Here is a 16718-nt window from a genome sequence, read left to right as displayed (position 1 = left end):
CTCTCTCACTATCAATAATTCGTTGGTCCCTATCTCTCCCTCTGTGAAAAGCTTGGGTGCAGTGTTGGTCAAGTTACTTGAAAAAAGTAATCAGTAACTAATTACTGATTACTTCCCCAAAAAAGTAATCCTGTTACTTTACTGATTACTTATTTTCAAAAGTAATTAATTACTTAGTTACTTAGTTACTTTTTAAAAACACGATTTACAACCTGAATAGGTGATAAAGCGATAGATCTTTCAGCCCAATTCTACTTTTTCTGCACAATCCATCATACAAAATGTAATCAAATGGAAAAGTCTCTTTTTAAAACTTGTTTTATCAGTTTTAATCTTTTAACTTTATGCATCAAGCAAAAATGTAATTATATGCAACATTCTCTTACTTGAATAAATTAGTTTAACACCTATTTTCTGCACATTCCAGCACATAAAATAAAATATTTTTTGTGTTTACATTCAGTCTTTCAAATAGATGCAAGTAAAACACAGAAAATAAATAAAGTCAAAGACTCAGCGGTCCTTTTGCTCTATTTTCACCTGTAAAGCAGGACTGGGGTAGGCGGAGGTTTACCCTGGTGCAGGTGTGCTGCGGTCAGTTGAAGAATCCGCGAGTTTCTCTGTGAATTTCCCATTACGTGGTAGCGCACTCGGTGCTTGTTTAGGGGTTTTTTTCCCTGTAAAAAGAAGTTTTCTTCCCACGCACAATGGACACTAATGTTTTTGTCACTTTTTATGGAATCAAACTCAAAGTAAGGTCAGTACTTCCACGCTTTAAATGCTGCACGCTCATGCTCTCTCCCACAATCGATATATGATCCATTGTTGATCTGCACACAGCTGTTGTCACTAACGGCGCACTCGATTACCTCACTGTCGTGAGACATTCTCGCAAAAAAATCACGGTTTTAGTAACGCAGTAATGCAGCGTTCCTACGGGAAAGTAACGGTAATCTAATTACCGTTTTTGCAATAGTAATCCCTTACTTTACTCGTTACTTGAAAAAAGTAATCAGATTACAGTAACGTGTTACAAGTAACGCGTTACTGCCCATCTCTGCTTGGGTGTCATTCTCGATAGCACATTATCCTTTAATTCACATATCAATAATGTCACACGTGCAGCATATTTTCAACTCCGTAAAATCAATCGCCTCCGCCCTTTCCTCACTCCTCATGCCACTGCCATTCTCGTCCATAATCTTGTTATCTCTCGAATTGATTACCGTAACTCACTATTATTTGGCCTTACACAAAAATCCATTAACAAGCTCCAACGTGTCCAGAACTCTGCCGCCCGTATTATTACTAGAACTTCCTCTACCCACCACATCTCCCCAATCCTGAAGCAGCTACACTGGCTCCCGGTTAAATTTCGCATCCATTTTAAAATAATCCTTTATACATTTAAGGCTATTCATTCTCTCTCTCCACCATGCCTCTCTGATTTAGTACAGATGAACTTCCCATCCCGGCGCCTCAGATCTTCATCTTCTCTTTCTCTCCTTCCGCTTGTCTGATTACAATGGGGGGCGGGGCTCTGCCCCTCGACTTTGGAATTCCTTACCCCCTGACCTCAGAAATATTAGTTCATTCCCTCTTTTTAAGTCCACCCTCAAAACTCATCTGTTTAAAATTGCTTATGTTTAAACCTCTGTAAGCTCCTAACTTGTATCTGTTATTCTTATTATTGTGTATATTTCCAGTTTTTGTGTTTTTATTTGTTGTACAGTGTCGTTGGGTGCTTTCAAAGGCGCGATTTTTAAATAAAATGTATTATTATTGTTATTATTATTGAGGCCTTATGCTCTGTAACCTCAGTTAGCAGCTCGATTATATCAATGTTGTATTTGGGACCTGGTAAACGACTGACGCCACATTCCAGATATCTCGGAACTTGGATGCCAGAACTTGGTAGTGACATCACACCTGAGTTTATTTTAAAAGCAACCCTTTAAAATAAAGTAGAGGGCATTGTCCACTGTTTAAGTCAGTCGTGGATGGCTTGGCTTTCTTTGACAAAAATAAATAAATAAAATGCTGAAATGAATCACTAAATGACATCTATATATTTTAGCTTTTGATCCTACAAAATATTACACAGTCTTTTCCAGAAGGAGATGTTTCCTCAATTTCCTAATAATCTGTTATTTGCTGTATGTCATAAAATAGCATGCAGGCAGAGAACTAAGAAGGATGAGTGCAATAAAAGACTTTGGCATGTGTTTGTGCTTCTAAACATTCGGCTTTGGAATTATTACTCACTGATGTGTTCAAATTGTGGATGTTGCTATGTGACAACCACTGATCACTATCATAGCAAACGACATACGCTCAAAAACACTCATAGCATCATCGAAAAACCATGTGAAACCCAGACAGATAATCCGTCCCATGTGCTTGGTTGTTTTAATGTTTCGAGAAAAAAAAAAAAGATAGAATGAAAAAAAGTTGCATTCAGCTCGAGTCAGGTCTGCGAGGTTCACTGCGGCCTCCCCATCGCGCTGCACTGGAGTTTATTTGCTTGATTCCGGGCCAAGGCGTGTGATGAGTCTATTGGTGTTTAGTGGAGGAGGGAGGGGGGGAGCTGACCGCATGTCGACTAGCTGGGTGTTGCCGCTGGAAACACTTCAAACTTCTAGAAAGCAGAAACATACGCTGATGTAGATTTAGAGATACGTAAACCCTGACGTACAGAGACATAAAAACAACATGGATATTCCTTACTGTGCCTGTCTCAAATGTGGATGTGTTTATTTCCCTTCACTGCGGTTGTGTACATACCAAGCGGCTGTTATCCCAAATCGTCCTCTCTATCTCACTTCCTCTCTTCTTCCCTCCCTCTTCTGCCTGTCTCTCCCTTTCCTGTATGTCTTTTCTCTTCAGTTGTGTGTTTTAGCGAGCTGTTGAAGGGTGAAATCTGAATGAGGCGTAGTGTGCAATGCTTATGAAACTACACAGCGAGAGAAGCAACACAAAAATTTCTCCATCTGTTCAAATATTTGTTTTTCATTCAATGTGAAACTCTTTTCTCTGCAGCTTTATTTTCTCTGCAGCTTTATTTTAAAAGTCAAATTTCAGATTGTTCCCATAAATTCTGCAGAGGGAATGTAATGCAGCACAAGCAAACAGAATTCCCCTGTATTCTCCAGTGGGCTTTTTGATGCCCCACCTTTTTTAACAAAGCTACATCCAAAGTTTAATCTTTTCTCCCCCTTTTTGCTTCTCATACTGCCTTTCTTTTGATTGCTCTTTCCCTTTCTCCCCCTCCTGTCTTTCCCTTTCTTTCTCTGTTTTCTCAATTCCCATAGTGACTTCTTTCCTCTGCAACTCTAGTTTCTTACAAATAGTTTTCCTGTCATGTCCTTCTTTCACCCCATTGAGCTCTCAATCAGTGTTTTTCTGCACCGACTCCACAGGCATGTATGAGTAATGGTAAATCTAACATATTATCGGTATTATTTAGCTCATACACCCACTCAAACTGAACATGTGACATTAATTATCAGGATGATTCTTAATTGTCGAACATGAATGGTTGCCTGTCTGTGTGTGTTAGCCCTGTGACAGGCTGGTGAGCTGTCCAGGGTGTACCTCACCTCTTGCACCGGGGTAGGGCTCCAGCCCCTCGCAACCCTGAACTGGATAACCAGAAGAGATTGGATCGATGGTTGAACATATTAGATATTTTGAGTATAAAAGCTGGGAAATCTAATAGGAAAAAAGGTTCTAAAAGCAAGATTTTCTTGTAATTTGCCTTTTTGTCTCAAGAATTTGTTTTTACCTTTCAGAAATGTTTCTATTTTTTTAATACAAATTTAAATGTAAGTCTTTATTCTTAAAAATGTTGTTTGTTGGCCAGCCACAAATTTATTTTTTATCCATCATAATATGTTATTGAAGACTCCCATGGAGAGCCTCTGTAAACTGAAATGCAAAGCTTTGTAATTGTATCTAGCTAGTTCACAGTGCTAATGCAATAACCATTAGTCTGCCTGTGTGGACTTATGCTGTTTGGTTGTTTTCTTAGCTGTGAAAATACATGTACTGAAGTATCACCCCACCCTCAACGCCAACTCCCCCAACTGATTTATCAGGTCCAGGTCCAATATAAACAGCCTGGTTTCACTTGTGATGATAGAGCAATGCAGACCCACCAGTGCTCAATTATAAATGCAAACAACGAACATCACTTACTGCATTATGTCAGCTCTGCAACGATTCAACATACTACTGTAAATAGATCTTTGCTGTGACTGTCTAGCTTTCTGTTGCAACAGAGAACACACAGAGCAATTGGTCTACAGGCTAATCACTTCTACCTGGCAAACATCACTTTTCCTGAAACAACAATTGTCGGTTGCAGATATAGTGAGTGAGGGAAGTTATAAATGTTCTTGTTTGACTGGTTCTAAAGTCAGTATTTTGTAAAAACAACTCTTAAATATGCACTTGATGGCTGCTTAAGCCTATTTAGGACTTCTGGGTGAAGCTATGTAGAGCCTGCTACATTGCGTACGCACGTGGCTAAGGTCCTTGCTTGTGGGTGGTCCTTAGCTTTGTGCGCGGTATGTCGAGCATTCCTCTGCAACTTTGCCATTGCAACTTAAGTTGCCAATGAGGTTTGGCTCATCAGCTTGATCTTCTCTCTTTCAGTCTGCTTGAAAAGTGGCAGCAGAAGGAGAGCTAGCCGGAAATGCACCAGTGCAACTAGACTGGCCAATCACAGTTGTTGTTGGCTGAAGTGACATGAGATTCTGCTACATTCACATTAGGTTATGGCATAAGTTGTGATGTAGGAAAGATTAGATTTAATGCAAAAATATAAATCCCCCATTACTTACATCGTTGTGCGTAAAAAGTGATGCAAACATTAAACAACCCAGGCAAAATCATCTGACCAGATGGCTCTGAGTCAAATGAAAAAAAAAATCCACAGAAAAGGGAAATACAAAAACAAAACAAACCCCCTTAAAAACATCAGTACATTGGTTGCCTCACAAACAGAATTAAATAAGATACTTTAAAAGCTGAATTTTACAAACTACTAACTATTTCACACTGGTAACTACAGCCAAACTCACCTCAAGAGGTAATAAAGTATATGAAAATGTCACATTTCAACCTACATGACAAGTAAATCAGTAGTTTTGATGTCACGGTGCTCCATGAGTAACACCTGCCCTTTGTACAAAATGTGCACGGTGTGATCAGTTTGCTTGGCATGTGTTTGAAAGGAGCACGACACTGAGCAGGAATTTCAAAACTGAAGCTGTTTTGAAATTCATTCTAAGTGGATGAATTTCAAAACCGCTTCAGTTATTATAAAGCTGTGATGGTAAGATAAAATTAACTACACCTAAATGGACAAAAAGTATTATTAAACTGAATGACTCAAGCATAGATTACACCGTAATCCACCTACAAAATTGCACGTTCATGTAAAAAGAACAATTAACAGCCAACGCGAATAGCACGTTTCTTGGGCTTTGCCACTCCTTCGATATTTGATTTGGTATTTTGGTTACGAAAAGGCAACGAAAGCAATAATTCACAGTACAGACCCATGAATGCAGCTTCAACATGTGTGAAGTAATTAGAAGCTCGACAGGCCTGGTTACTGTTGTTGAGTTGCAAGTGGAAAATCAGTGTTAAGGGGACAGGTTTAGCTCATTTTCCAAGAGACCTGAGACAACATTTTAGACTAAAATTACCCCATGTGCCTCCAGATGTTTGTCACTTGTTCCCTCACTTGAATTTGAACTCCCCTGGTGGATAGTTTGGCTTGTTTCACAGAAAGAAAACAAAATACAGATTTTTTTCTTTTTGCTGTGCATGTCAGTGTAATGTCAATACATATCCGCTTTCCCCTCAGTGGATTGTGGTATGTGTGATTCTTAGAAAAAAAGTGATGGAAAGTACTCCACCACCTTCCTGCCCTGGTGAGAAAAAACACCAGACATGTTTGTGTGTAAATCTGATGTGATGAGTGGACATATGCACACAGTACTGTTAGGCATGTGTTTCTACCTCGGCATGTGTCCCAGGTTAGGAATGCTGGAGTCCTGGAAGTAACTTATATTCTAATGATCGCGGAACTGCAGGAATCCAGCCCTGCTGGGTGTTACACATACATATTAGGTTACATTTCTTACTACATATTGTGTTGATGATATCATTACTCGGATTGTGAATAATAGTAGCATTGTATGTGGTGGCCAAATTTACCAGGAATTTGTATTTGAGGTATTTTAGAATCTGTTTGATGAAAACATGGTACTTCAGGGCGCATAAATGCTGTTTTTCTTGCTCAACCAATAGCATGTGGTCAGTCTTCATTATTCATATGTTGAAGAGGTGCAGTTTCTTTATTACAAATTAGATTTCCAGTGAAATGAACAGTAGAGAATGTTATTACTTTTATATAGTAAATACAGTAGGTCCCTTTTGAGATGTCTACATTTTAGGTTTTGATTAATATTTATGTGAAAACTTTCCGTTTTAGATTTACAGAGAGAAACTCCCTTCGCCAACTAGTGTCTTGGCAAAATTGCATAAAAGTTCAGGCGTATGGATACAAGTATAAATACTTGCAACAGCGTCAGACACTTGCATTTACATGGATTAAAGGCAGAAGTAGAAATTGATCTTGAGACATCATCATTGATGACAACAACTCTAACTCTGTGTAACTGGAATTAGAAGCTGACCAATCACAGCTTGTTTGTTCCTGACAAGCCACAACTTCAGTCAACATTCGAAACCTTAACAGTTTTCACCACTGGCCTCAAAAATACAGCAACACTCTGGCCTGTGTAGAGGTGCCACAAACACAGCTGACTCACTCCTGAGTTAACTCGAATGGTGATGACAGGGGTTTCAAGATGTATTGACATGCCCTGCTCCAGCGTGTGTTTATGTTACTGTCAGAAAGCTGTGTGGCTGTTAACAAAATCCAGTGTTTAGTGAAATAAGACTGGCCCGTCTGATGTCGGCAGCTACAAGTCGCCGCATCATTGTTGATGCAGTTTGTAAGGATGTGGGTTTGTTCAGTATTTCAGAGAGGTCGGGGCCCGGGTACACAGGTGTTTCAGCAGAGTTTAGGCTTTCACAGTAGAGTTGTCTTTGGACTGGCTTGTGTGAACTGTGTATGTTGTTTCTTTATGGAAACTGAAGAAGGAAGGGCAGAATTACAGTATTTATTTTCATGATCTTCTGCCTTGAAGCAATTCAGTTTCTTTGAGCGCATGTTTGGCCTTAAAACAAGCTCTGCTTTTCGAGGAAGTTAGAGTTTATGGATTTATGTGCAGTGTACTTGTGCTTTGACCTTCCTGCACTATGGGGGGACTGCCTTGTGTCAGGGTCAGGCACCTCCCATTTTGATATTTCCCCAATGGAGCGGACCTGTCATAGATAACCATCTAAACTCCAGCACAGACCTTCTTATTAGTATTTGAAATGCTTACAAATGCACGAGTGACACAAGTGGTAGAGAACAGCGAGATGGACAGAGAGGCATTACGCCAGGGTTAATCCAGGGAGTGGGCAGCGGGCCCAGCCCTCTGTAGAATAACATTATCTAACCCAAAACAACGGGGGGGCGGGGAGCTGGCCCACGCAACCAGGCCCAGCTGTGCAGCCAGGGACCTGAGCCAGACACAAGCTTGTTGAAGTCAGGAAGTAGTGCTGAAGCCTTTGACTGTAAAATTCTAGATTGGACCATAAATACAAAGGAAGAAATACAGATAAATACTGCTGCATATGTGCAAGCCGTAATACAGACGTAATGAATACAAAGCATCTAGCTGGAGCTAATTTGCAGCATCCATTAAGCATTTAAATCTAGGTTCAAAAAGTCAAGTGAATTACCTGATAAAACTGATTCAAACTGAAAACAACAGAAAAAACAGACTGAACGCATGTCTATGCACGTATGTCTGCTTTCCTCTTCTCTCTGACTTTGTTTCAGTTATGGAGGAAATGAACAAAAATGCATGGTATTTGGTATGTGGAGACTATTTGAACAGTGCCAAAAGGCCTTGATAAGAAGCTGTCTCGGGTTTGAATGGATTAAGATGTGTCAACATTGCGTTTCAGTTTTACATTTGTGGAACCAAAAGTACATCTGAAAGAATTGCTTCTCTAAAAAAGTCAAAATAATAATATGTTAGTAATGGATTAGTCATTTAAGGACCTTTTTTCAAGCAAATGAGCTCATCCCATTCGATGTTTTCCCTTGCCTTTACATGGATAAACAGAATACCTGAAGTCATTTTTAAAGGCATTTCGTCTAAAGGCTGGCTCCACCACGGAGTCAACTGTAAAATTCTCATTTTTAAAGATAAAATAAACATGTTTATTGCCTGTTATAGATCTTTTGTCTATAAGTAGTATTTTTCTTTTTAGCAGGTCAACCATTTCAGTTATATAGTATCTTAAAGCGTGGCTGCTTTAGGATTCAGACTGATTTGATATCTCACTCAATTATAGTTTAATCCAACCACCTATGTAGGATTATATCTAGGATTATAGAAATTAATAGGTGATGATGTGGCTTCTAATCCCATCTTTTATATACAGTCTGTGGTTTATATACTCTATATGTACTGGGCCACACATATTAAATGTTTTCAGTCCATTTGGTGCATAAAATGAGAGCAGTCTGCCTTTACAAACCTTTGTGAACCAGTGGGTAATGTTGCATCAAGTATGTTAGTGAGTGTTTTTCCCTCTTAGATATTTCACAATCAGCTGCTAGTGGTATTATTGCAATCTGGAAGTATTAAGAAACCACAGCAACTCAGCTATGAAGTGCCAGGCCAGGTAAAGTTAAAGAGCGAGGTCACCAAGTGCAAAGGCCTAGTGTGTAAAAACTGCCAATGCTCTGCTGACTCAGTAACTCCTCTGACATTACCGGCAGCACAAAACTGAACGCCAGGAGCTTCTTGGCATGGGTGTCCATAGTAGAGCAGATCATGGGTAGGTGGTAGAGTGTAGGTGGCTCAGTACCTTTGACATTATAGTGTATGTACCTATGCTGGCACCTTACAGGTTGCACATGCTTTCTTTGCCACAGTTTGCTTTAGTCATATGCCTTTTTACTGTGACATAAAAGGGTGACGCAAGCTGGTTCATAAGTGTCATTTGTGAAAGATTTTCCCGCCAAAAATCACTGCGGTTATTCAGCTGTCCATCTGTGTTTCAGATGAGCTGAAATCATTTTGAGGCGGACTGATGTATTTCATTAATCCACATAATAGTTTCTGCTTTAAGACAGTTGGGAGCATTAAATCTATCCAAAGCTTTCCATATTTAATCCCGTTCATCCAGCTGCAGCGCATGGAAACTTCCACAATCCAATTTCTGCTGCAGAGCTGGAGCCTGCTGAGGTTGGCTAATAGCGGAGGGGGGACCTGCTTAGTACACACACTGAGAGGGGGGAGGGAGGGGAGAGTATTTGTTGACATCTGTAGCTACGGCATGGGTCAGTCACGTCCTTAAATGTGCCTGTAACATCACGCCCTAATGCATCAGTGCAGCTTTCATCGCTTGTTTTGGAAGTGCTGAAGAGCCACAATGTCAGCATGCCAAGGTTTTGGTAACTGTTTAGTCACCGGGTAATTCAATGACATCATATCAGCATGAAGAGTGAAAAGCTGCTCTTAGCAGTTTTACGCTATACCTGGGTGATGAGTCATTTTACAGCCTCTGCTGCCTTCTGCTGGATCAGAAACAACCCTGCAGCTGCTCTCAGTCAAACTCTGAAGTGCATTTAATGTTGACATCAGAGTAATAAACTGACTTTTGTATACCTAAAGCTTGCATATGAAATCTGTGACATTATAGCTTCCTGAACTAACATGGTTGAGATGATGGTATTGTCATTGTGAGGATTAAATAAACCAGAACATACAAGGGACAACATTTATCAGCAGATGCTGTTCCTTTTAGTAAATATTATAAACCTCCAGTATAATGAATGTTAATTTCCTGCAGTAACACATTCAGCCACAGGAGGGAGGCAGTGGTATAAACATTGAACATGCTGGCTTGCAGGGAAAGAGGACGACTAAGGTGACACACTTGCATTACAACGGGCTCTTCTGGAAACATTTCTGTGGTTCCTCCCAGCAGGAATTCGACATTAAATGCATGCAGTCTGGATGTAGTCATGATTTTAGGAAAAAAGGGACACAGTGTTACAAGTTGGATCCCAGACCAACATGTGTAAACTCAGTGAATGTTTCCTCATCTTTGAAGTTTTTCTTTAGCAACATCTGCTCCGGTCCAGCTGTTCAGAGCTCTAAAACACACCGACTGTCAGAGTAACCTCTGGCTAGTAAATGCATGTGTGAACTCAAAGCAGGGCACGGTCGTCAGCATTCCCTAAGGGAAGAACAGTGGGGATGCTCTGATGTTGCACTTCCTCAAAGCCCGTGGGCTCTCAAAGGCAGCCGATGTTAACTGAGATTGTGGCTTAATGGGCTCAGTTAAAGACAGTTATTATCTTCATTACACACAAGGATAACTGCTGGCTATACCTTTAGATAGATGCTGTCTGAATATGTTTGAAATATGATAGTATTGATCCTTAATCAGCTACGTTTTCTCCACTAGCCTGCCTCACTGTACGTCACATGGCATGCTGTGGTAGCTTTCCCTCTGCCATATGAAAGTGACCTCCTTTGTGGCTTGTTCGCGTGCAGCCATGTCAGCATCCTGTGACCTCCCCTCGCTGTCCTTAGCCAGTGAAAGGATGTGAACTGATGCACAGTGTTTGGATGTTATGATGATGACATTTTGAGATGTGAAATAATATATTTTTCTGTGTAGTTCTGCTAAAGAAGTCGGTGTGTTAAGTTTGAAAATGCAACACTGATCAGAACTGAAAATAAGGCGTCATTCAGTGTTAATGTAATAAAATTAACCTGTTTGGCTATTTTCTGAGCAGATATCAAACATTTTAGCTATTTAATCCTAGCTTGTAATATGTTTTTCATTGTTTTAATTTAATTCAATGCATTTCCTTTTGTTTTTTGAATTACTGATAACAAAAATAACAAAAGATCTGACCTTGGACAATTGAAACCCTCTGTGACAGTGCATATGACAATGAAAGGTTTTTCTCATTCACCAAACAGCTGACTAACTGTTAGCTGCAGCATGTCAGCGTTTAGTAAGATAGTGAAAAAACCCAAAATACAACATCTGGTGACAGCAGGCAACTTGATTATATATTAACAGCACTTATTTTGTTGCATTTCGACTTTTAAAGTAAAGAAAGAGCAAAGTAAATCTCTGCTGCTTTAAACTGACTGAAAACCCAGGTGTTTCCTTTGGACAAGAGGAAAAATGAAAATGGCTGAACATTTTTTCCAAATATTTAGTTCTGATGGAAGTGATTTTTATCACTACTGAACCTTCCAACTTTATTCATTGGATTCTTTTTCTATTTTTGTAAGCTGTTTTTCCTGAGTAAAGTTATCTTAACTAAATAGGTATTCTCACAAATAACAGGAGAATGCACAGACTATCCTTTGCCCTAACTATACTCAATATGAACATATTGGGGTATACATCTTAAACTTTTGAATTTTCAGTCCCATTGCAGCGAGCACCCAGTCATGTAGTCTGCCTTTACAAACATTCATGAAAGAATGGGTTTCTCCAAAGAGCTCATTGAATTTGAGCATGGTGCTGTAACAGGATGCCACCATTGCAACAAGTCAGTTCTTGAAATGTATTCTGCGCTAGCTTTTCATTCATCAACTGTAAGTGGTATTATTGCAAAGGGGAAGTGTTTAGGAACCACAGCAACTCAGCCATGAAGTGGCAGACCGCATAAAGTTGCAGAGCGGGAATCGCAGAGTGTTAAAAGTGTGTAAAAGCTGCTAAATGAATTGAACTGTAGCACTCCAAACCTCCTCTGGCATTGACATCAGCACAAAAACGGTTCGCCAGAACCTTTGTAGTATCAGTTTCCCAAGCTTAGCAGCTCCCAGTACAGGTGGCCCAGTATATTTATCCATAAAGTGTATGTGTAGCAGTCATACTCATGTACACAATCACCTTCAAAAAATAACTCTTTGAGACAGGAAAAAAAAACTCTGCAAGTCATCATCTATCAACAGTCTAAAATTTATAGACTCTCCTTTTTCTATACTTTCCTTGGACTTCGTGTTTTTGCTACAAACTGTGTGAATTTACATCATTTCAGGGCTTCAAAGGGGAAATATGCAATAATCAGCATCATCAGCAGAATATTGAAGCTGTTAAATTCTCCCAATGCAATTTGGCCTAGTTATGACTCCACTGCTGCTGCTTTTCCTAACTGTGTGACCAATCGCCATTCTGCATGTGTGCTCACTCTCTCTCTCACTCTCTGGTTGCCAGGGAGACAGAGGAATCGTCTGGAGCCAATGGACACGATTTTCGTCAAGCAAGTGAAGGAGGGAGGTCCCGCCCACGGAGCTGGACTCTGTACAGGTACACACAAACACACACACACACACTCAGTCACATTAACACACACACACAGTGTAATAACCGGCAGATCTGATTAACTCGGCCTGTCTCATATCTGACCTCAAAGTGCTTTTCTATGCCAAGATTTCTTCACGTCTGTACTGTAGGTAACTCACTTCCTTGTAAACTGCCAGGCAAAACAGATATGAGGTTACAAAATAACAGATGGCTCCTTCGTGGGGGGTTGAGCAAAGTGTAATATGCACGCTGTTATTCTGACCTCTCCTTAAATTTGTCTTTGTACATCTCCCACTTTTTTTCTTGTCTTATCAAAACAGGAATCAGTTCTAATTTTAATCAGCGAACATAAAAATATCCCCTTTTTGGTGAAAGCATGGATCAGCTCCTGCTCTTTACAGTTTCCCTGGAATTTAGGTGATGGCTTACTGCTGCCAGAATTACTGCCAGGTTAGCACGTTGTTTTACAGGAAATGTAAAGCGGTCCAGACAAGCCGTCTAAAGCTGCCTGCCTTTATCTGTTCGCTCTCCTCCTGGGACAAGCAAGTGGTATTTTCCCACAATTATTTAGTTTCACTCCTAAACTCACCTCCCCTCTCTTCCTGTATGATGGCCATCTTCAGAAAACTTGGAGATAGGTCCTAACATGGGGTTTTTACATACATAAACATGCGCTGGTATTACGATTCTCCTTTGATCTGAACACAAATGTGTGTTTGTGCTGGAAGGAGTCACTCCATCGTGGTTTCTTTGGTCAATAATCACGTTGACTGTGATTTCAGATCATTTTTCAGAGCACAAACACGTGCTGCTCTTTCATCTATTCTTTTTCTTTTCTGCCCAGGGGATCGGATAGTGAAGGTGAATGGAGAGAGCATCATTGGGAAGACATACTCTCAAGTCATAGCCTTGATCCAGAACAGGTAAGATTGCACGTTTCAGTTAATGATTCATTTTGAGGGAAAACAAAAAGCCTGAATGACTCACAAGATCTAATCCTTTCATAAATGTTTGTGGCTTATTGATGGGAAAGGAGTTAGAGATGTTGGGAAACATGTTCCTTTTTAGCAGAGAGTTTCCTTCTCAGAGAAAGCCCACATGCTTTCACATCCACGTGTTACATTTAGCTGTGAAAAGATGTACAGAGACGTGACAAAAGAATACTAGCATAAATCAAAGTCTGACTCTTTTATCCTCTTTGGTGCACTTTGATTGGGGCACTGTGTTGTGGACCAAAAAACAGTCTTTTTCATGATCTCCATTTATGATGAAAACGTGATCTGACCCCAGTCTGGCCCACCTAGTCTAAGTGAAATGTTTCCTGTCGTCATGCACCGAGGTGCGTGTGCACAAAAGGATCCAGAAGCAGACTCAAGTTTTAGCAGGAAAGGACACTTTACTGTAAATAACAAAAGGCGGCCCGGGAAAACCAGAGGAGCAAATAAGGAACTAAAAAACCCGGGGAAACAAATGACACGGGGAAGCCGGAATCGGGACCGTGGGAGGCTGCAACAGAAAGGGGAGAAGATTACTAGTGAACCGGGAAGCTGGGGAGCACAACAAGACAAGGTTAGAGTAGCGGGCTTACAATCGGAGTGGGACCGTGCTCGCTTAGACAAGCAACAAGGTACGCTTCCATATTGATTGATTTTTGTTTCTCCCGTCTCCGACACATGTGGCCAATAAGCGGACTCAACATTCTCACGTAGTTTTTATTGTTAGTGTTATTAAAAGAAACCAAAAAATGGGAAACATCTAGAGTCTTACAAATTTATCAGCTGATTCAGACCAAAGTAAACAAACTACAGTTGGGAAAATGCCAGTTTCTGTTACTCTGTGGCAACACCGTTATGATTTTGGAGAGTGCTGCCTCATGCAGAATTTGAGGCCCTGCATTTGTGTTTGCTTGCATGACTTTTTGGTTGCACTTAGAGAGAGAAAGACTGTAATATGCAGATGCTTTGGAGAAACACTTGCATGCATTCCTCCCAAGAATGGTGAATGTTTGAAATGGAACAGGAAAGAGAATGATAGCAGGCTTCACCAGGGAGAGGAAGAAATGTGAAAAAAACAATCTAAATAGCAGCACATGTTGTTTTTAACATTCGGTTTCACGTCATTCTTAATAGACCAATCCCAGTGCCCAGCTTAACAGCCTCACACACTTTGAGACACTTTCCAGCTAAGCCCATGAGTGCTTCCTGGCAGATGCTTTGACGTTTACGCACACTTTCTGTTAGTCAAAGGGACTTTCAGTGTGGTGCTTTGAAAAAACAAAAAAGGACAATGTTGTACAAACAAGCTCGGGAGGTGAACCAGAAAAAAGAAGAACGGGAATGTGAAACATAAGGCCCGTGGCCCAGAAAAGACTCCAATCCAGACATTTTATTTGAATTAACATAAACTTAAGATCAAAGTGGGGTGTATTTGGCTCATAAAGTGAAATGAGTTCAACATCCCTGCTTCAGAAATAACAACACAAATAAGAGTAGCCCTCATAATTTTTAATTCTTTCTTCTGGTGACAGTGCACAGCTACAGCAGACCTGAGTCATCCACGCATCAGCACATGCAGACATGGCGAGACCTTAATCTGATGAGTCCAACATCTCCCAGAGATGTTCAGTTGGGTTGAGATCTCATTTAACATTTGCTTTGAAACTTTAGTCATTCAGCCCTTTACTGTATGTCCTGCTGGTGTGGCCTGGCCCAGGTTCTCATCCTAGAAGATACCAATCACATTACAATCCAAAGTTTGACATTGAAATGCCCCCAATGGCATAACAGAGACACCCAAACCTGTCACTGCAGTGGTTAAGAGTCAAGTTGTTTTTTTTCCTTTAATATGTCACCTGGCCATTTCTTACGAGAAATGTTCACACGTCCTTAATTTGAGGTCTATGTTATAACTGTTTCTCTCTCTGTCTTTCTCTCTCTCTCTTATGTTTATCATCCGTCAGTGATGCCTTGCTGGAACTCTGTGTGATGCCAAAGGATGAGGACATTTTGCAGCTGGTAAGCATTTGTTTATCTGTAAATACCACAAGTGCACAAACATCTAAAGAGATAATCCCCAGTTGTAAAACTGGAGAGCAGCTTTTAAGACTCTAGGATTAGGTTATGAATGGCTATAATTAATTTTCACTTATGTTGACATTAAAATGTCTGTCTCTTCATTCCATCCATCGTGCAGTACGTGTGCAGGCATACTAAAACTTAACCTGTTAATCTTTTGAAATTACATTAAATAATCACCTTTTTATTCTGCTGAAGAAAAATGCTCTGGATGTGTCAAACAAACCAGACTCAATGAGATACTTTACAGTATTTTACTTTGTTCGCTCTCACTGTTTTGCTTGTGATTGTGTCAAACAGTCGGGTATATACAGTAACGTATAGTCAGCTAACCTGTGTAGCAATATACAAAAGCATTACCTTGGTTGCACCTGGTTTCCCGGCTCAATGAACAAATATGACTCAGTAAGGAATTTTTTTATCCAACAATAGTCACATTCATCATCCCTTTCAAAATGCTGGCTACAGACAAGATCATTCTTGAAGTTTTAGATTCATTTTCTGTGGCTCTCCACTGTGCAGCTGGAGCCAGAGAAAACTTTACTTGTCAGATTTTTCTTGCAGCAGCTCCACAGATGCTTGCCATGTAGCCAAACAGTTGCTTTAAATTGTCAGTTTGGTGTCCAGACTCCAAAGCAGACAACTTGTGTTACTGGCTGCAAATTATGCTGTTTTGCCTAACCCTCTGAGGTCTGTGACTCTAAAGTGGGATCTAAGCTTCTGAGTTAAATCTATGCCGGAGGTACGCTGTGACCACAAACCCTTCTGAAACCCGATGCCGTGACTCTTAGAAACTAACTGCGCCGCATCAGTGCAGCCTGTAAAGACTGTGATTGGCCTGTTCAGTACCATCATCGGTTTATCTTCATTTTTCACCTTGACTGGAATACAATGGATCCATTCAAATAGAGAAACTCCAGAACCAACTAGTGTGTTGGTGGCACAATGCTGGCAACAGCACTGGCCACTTGCATAGGTTACTTGGTGGCCTCTACATGGATTCAGCATAGATGCAAATCATGCATAACCCAGGCAAACAGAATACACAAGTTTTGTTTTCATTAAAATATTCTGCTAGTCTTTGCAATCAATAAACAACTAAAATAATCATTCTGACCGGCACACGTCAAAAACTATTCACATTTTTATCTAAAAGAGTCT

General features: G+C 40.3%; 1 protein-coding gene across 5 annotated transcripts in view; it reads left to right on the top strand.

The window, feature by feature from the left end:
* The window catches only part of arhgap21a (Rho GTPase activating protein 21a), a 100771-nt gene that overhangs the window by 57316 nt on the left and 26737 nt on the right, over positions 1-16718 (top strand). For all 5 annotated transcript variants that reach the window (XM_013910176.1, XM_013910175.1, XM_013910174.1 and 2 more), the window contains 3 exons: positions 12394-12486; positions 13328-13406; positions 15443-15497. In XM_013910176.1, coding sequence (XP_013765630.1) covers positions 12394-12486; positions 13328-13406; positions 15443-15497 — 227 coding nt within the window. The remainder of the gene's footprint in view (positions 1-12393; positions 12487-13327; positions 13407-15442; positions 15498-16718) is intronic.

Source organism: Pundamilia nyererei, unplaced genomic scaffold, assembly GCF_000239375.1.
Source record: "Pundamilia nyererei isolate P.nyererei 1_Seehausen unplaced genomic scaffold, PunNye1.0 scaffold00037, whole genome shotgun sequence".
NCBI lineage: Eukaryota > Metazoa > Chordata > Actinopteri > Cichliformes > Cichlidae > Pundamilia > Pundamilia nyererei.
This window is presented reverse-complemented; position numbering and strand designations above follow the sequence as displayed.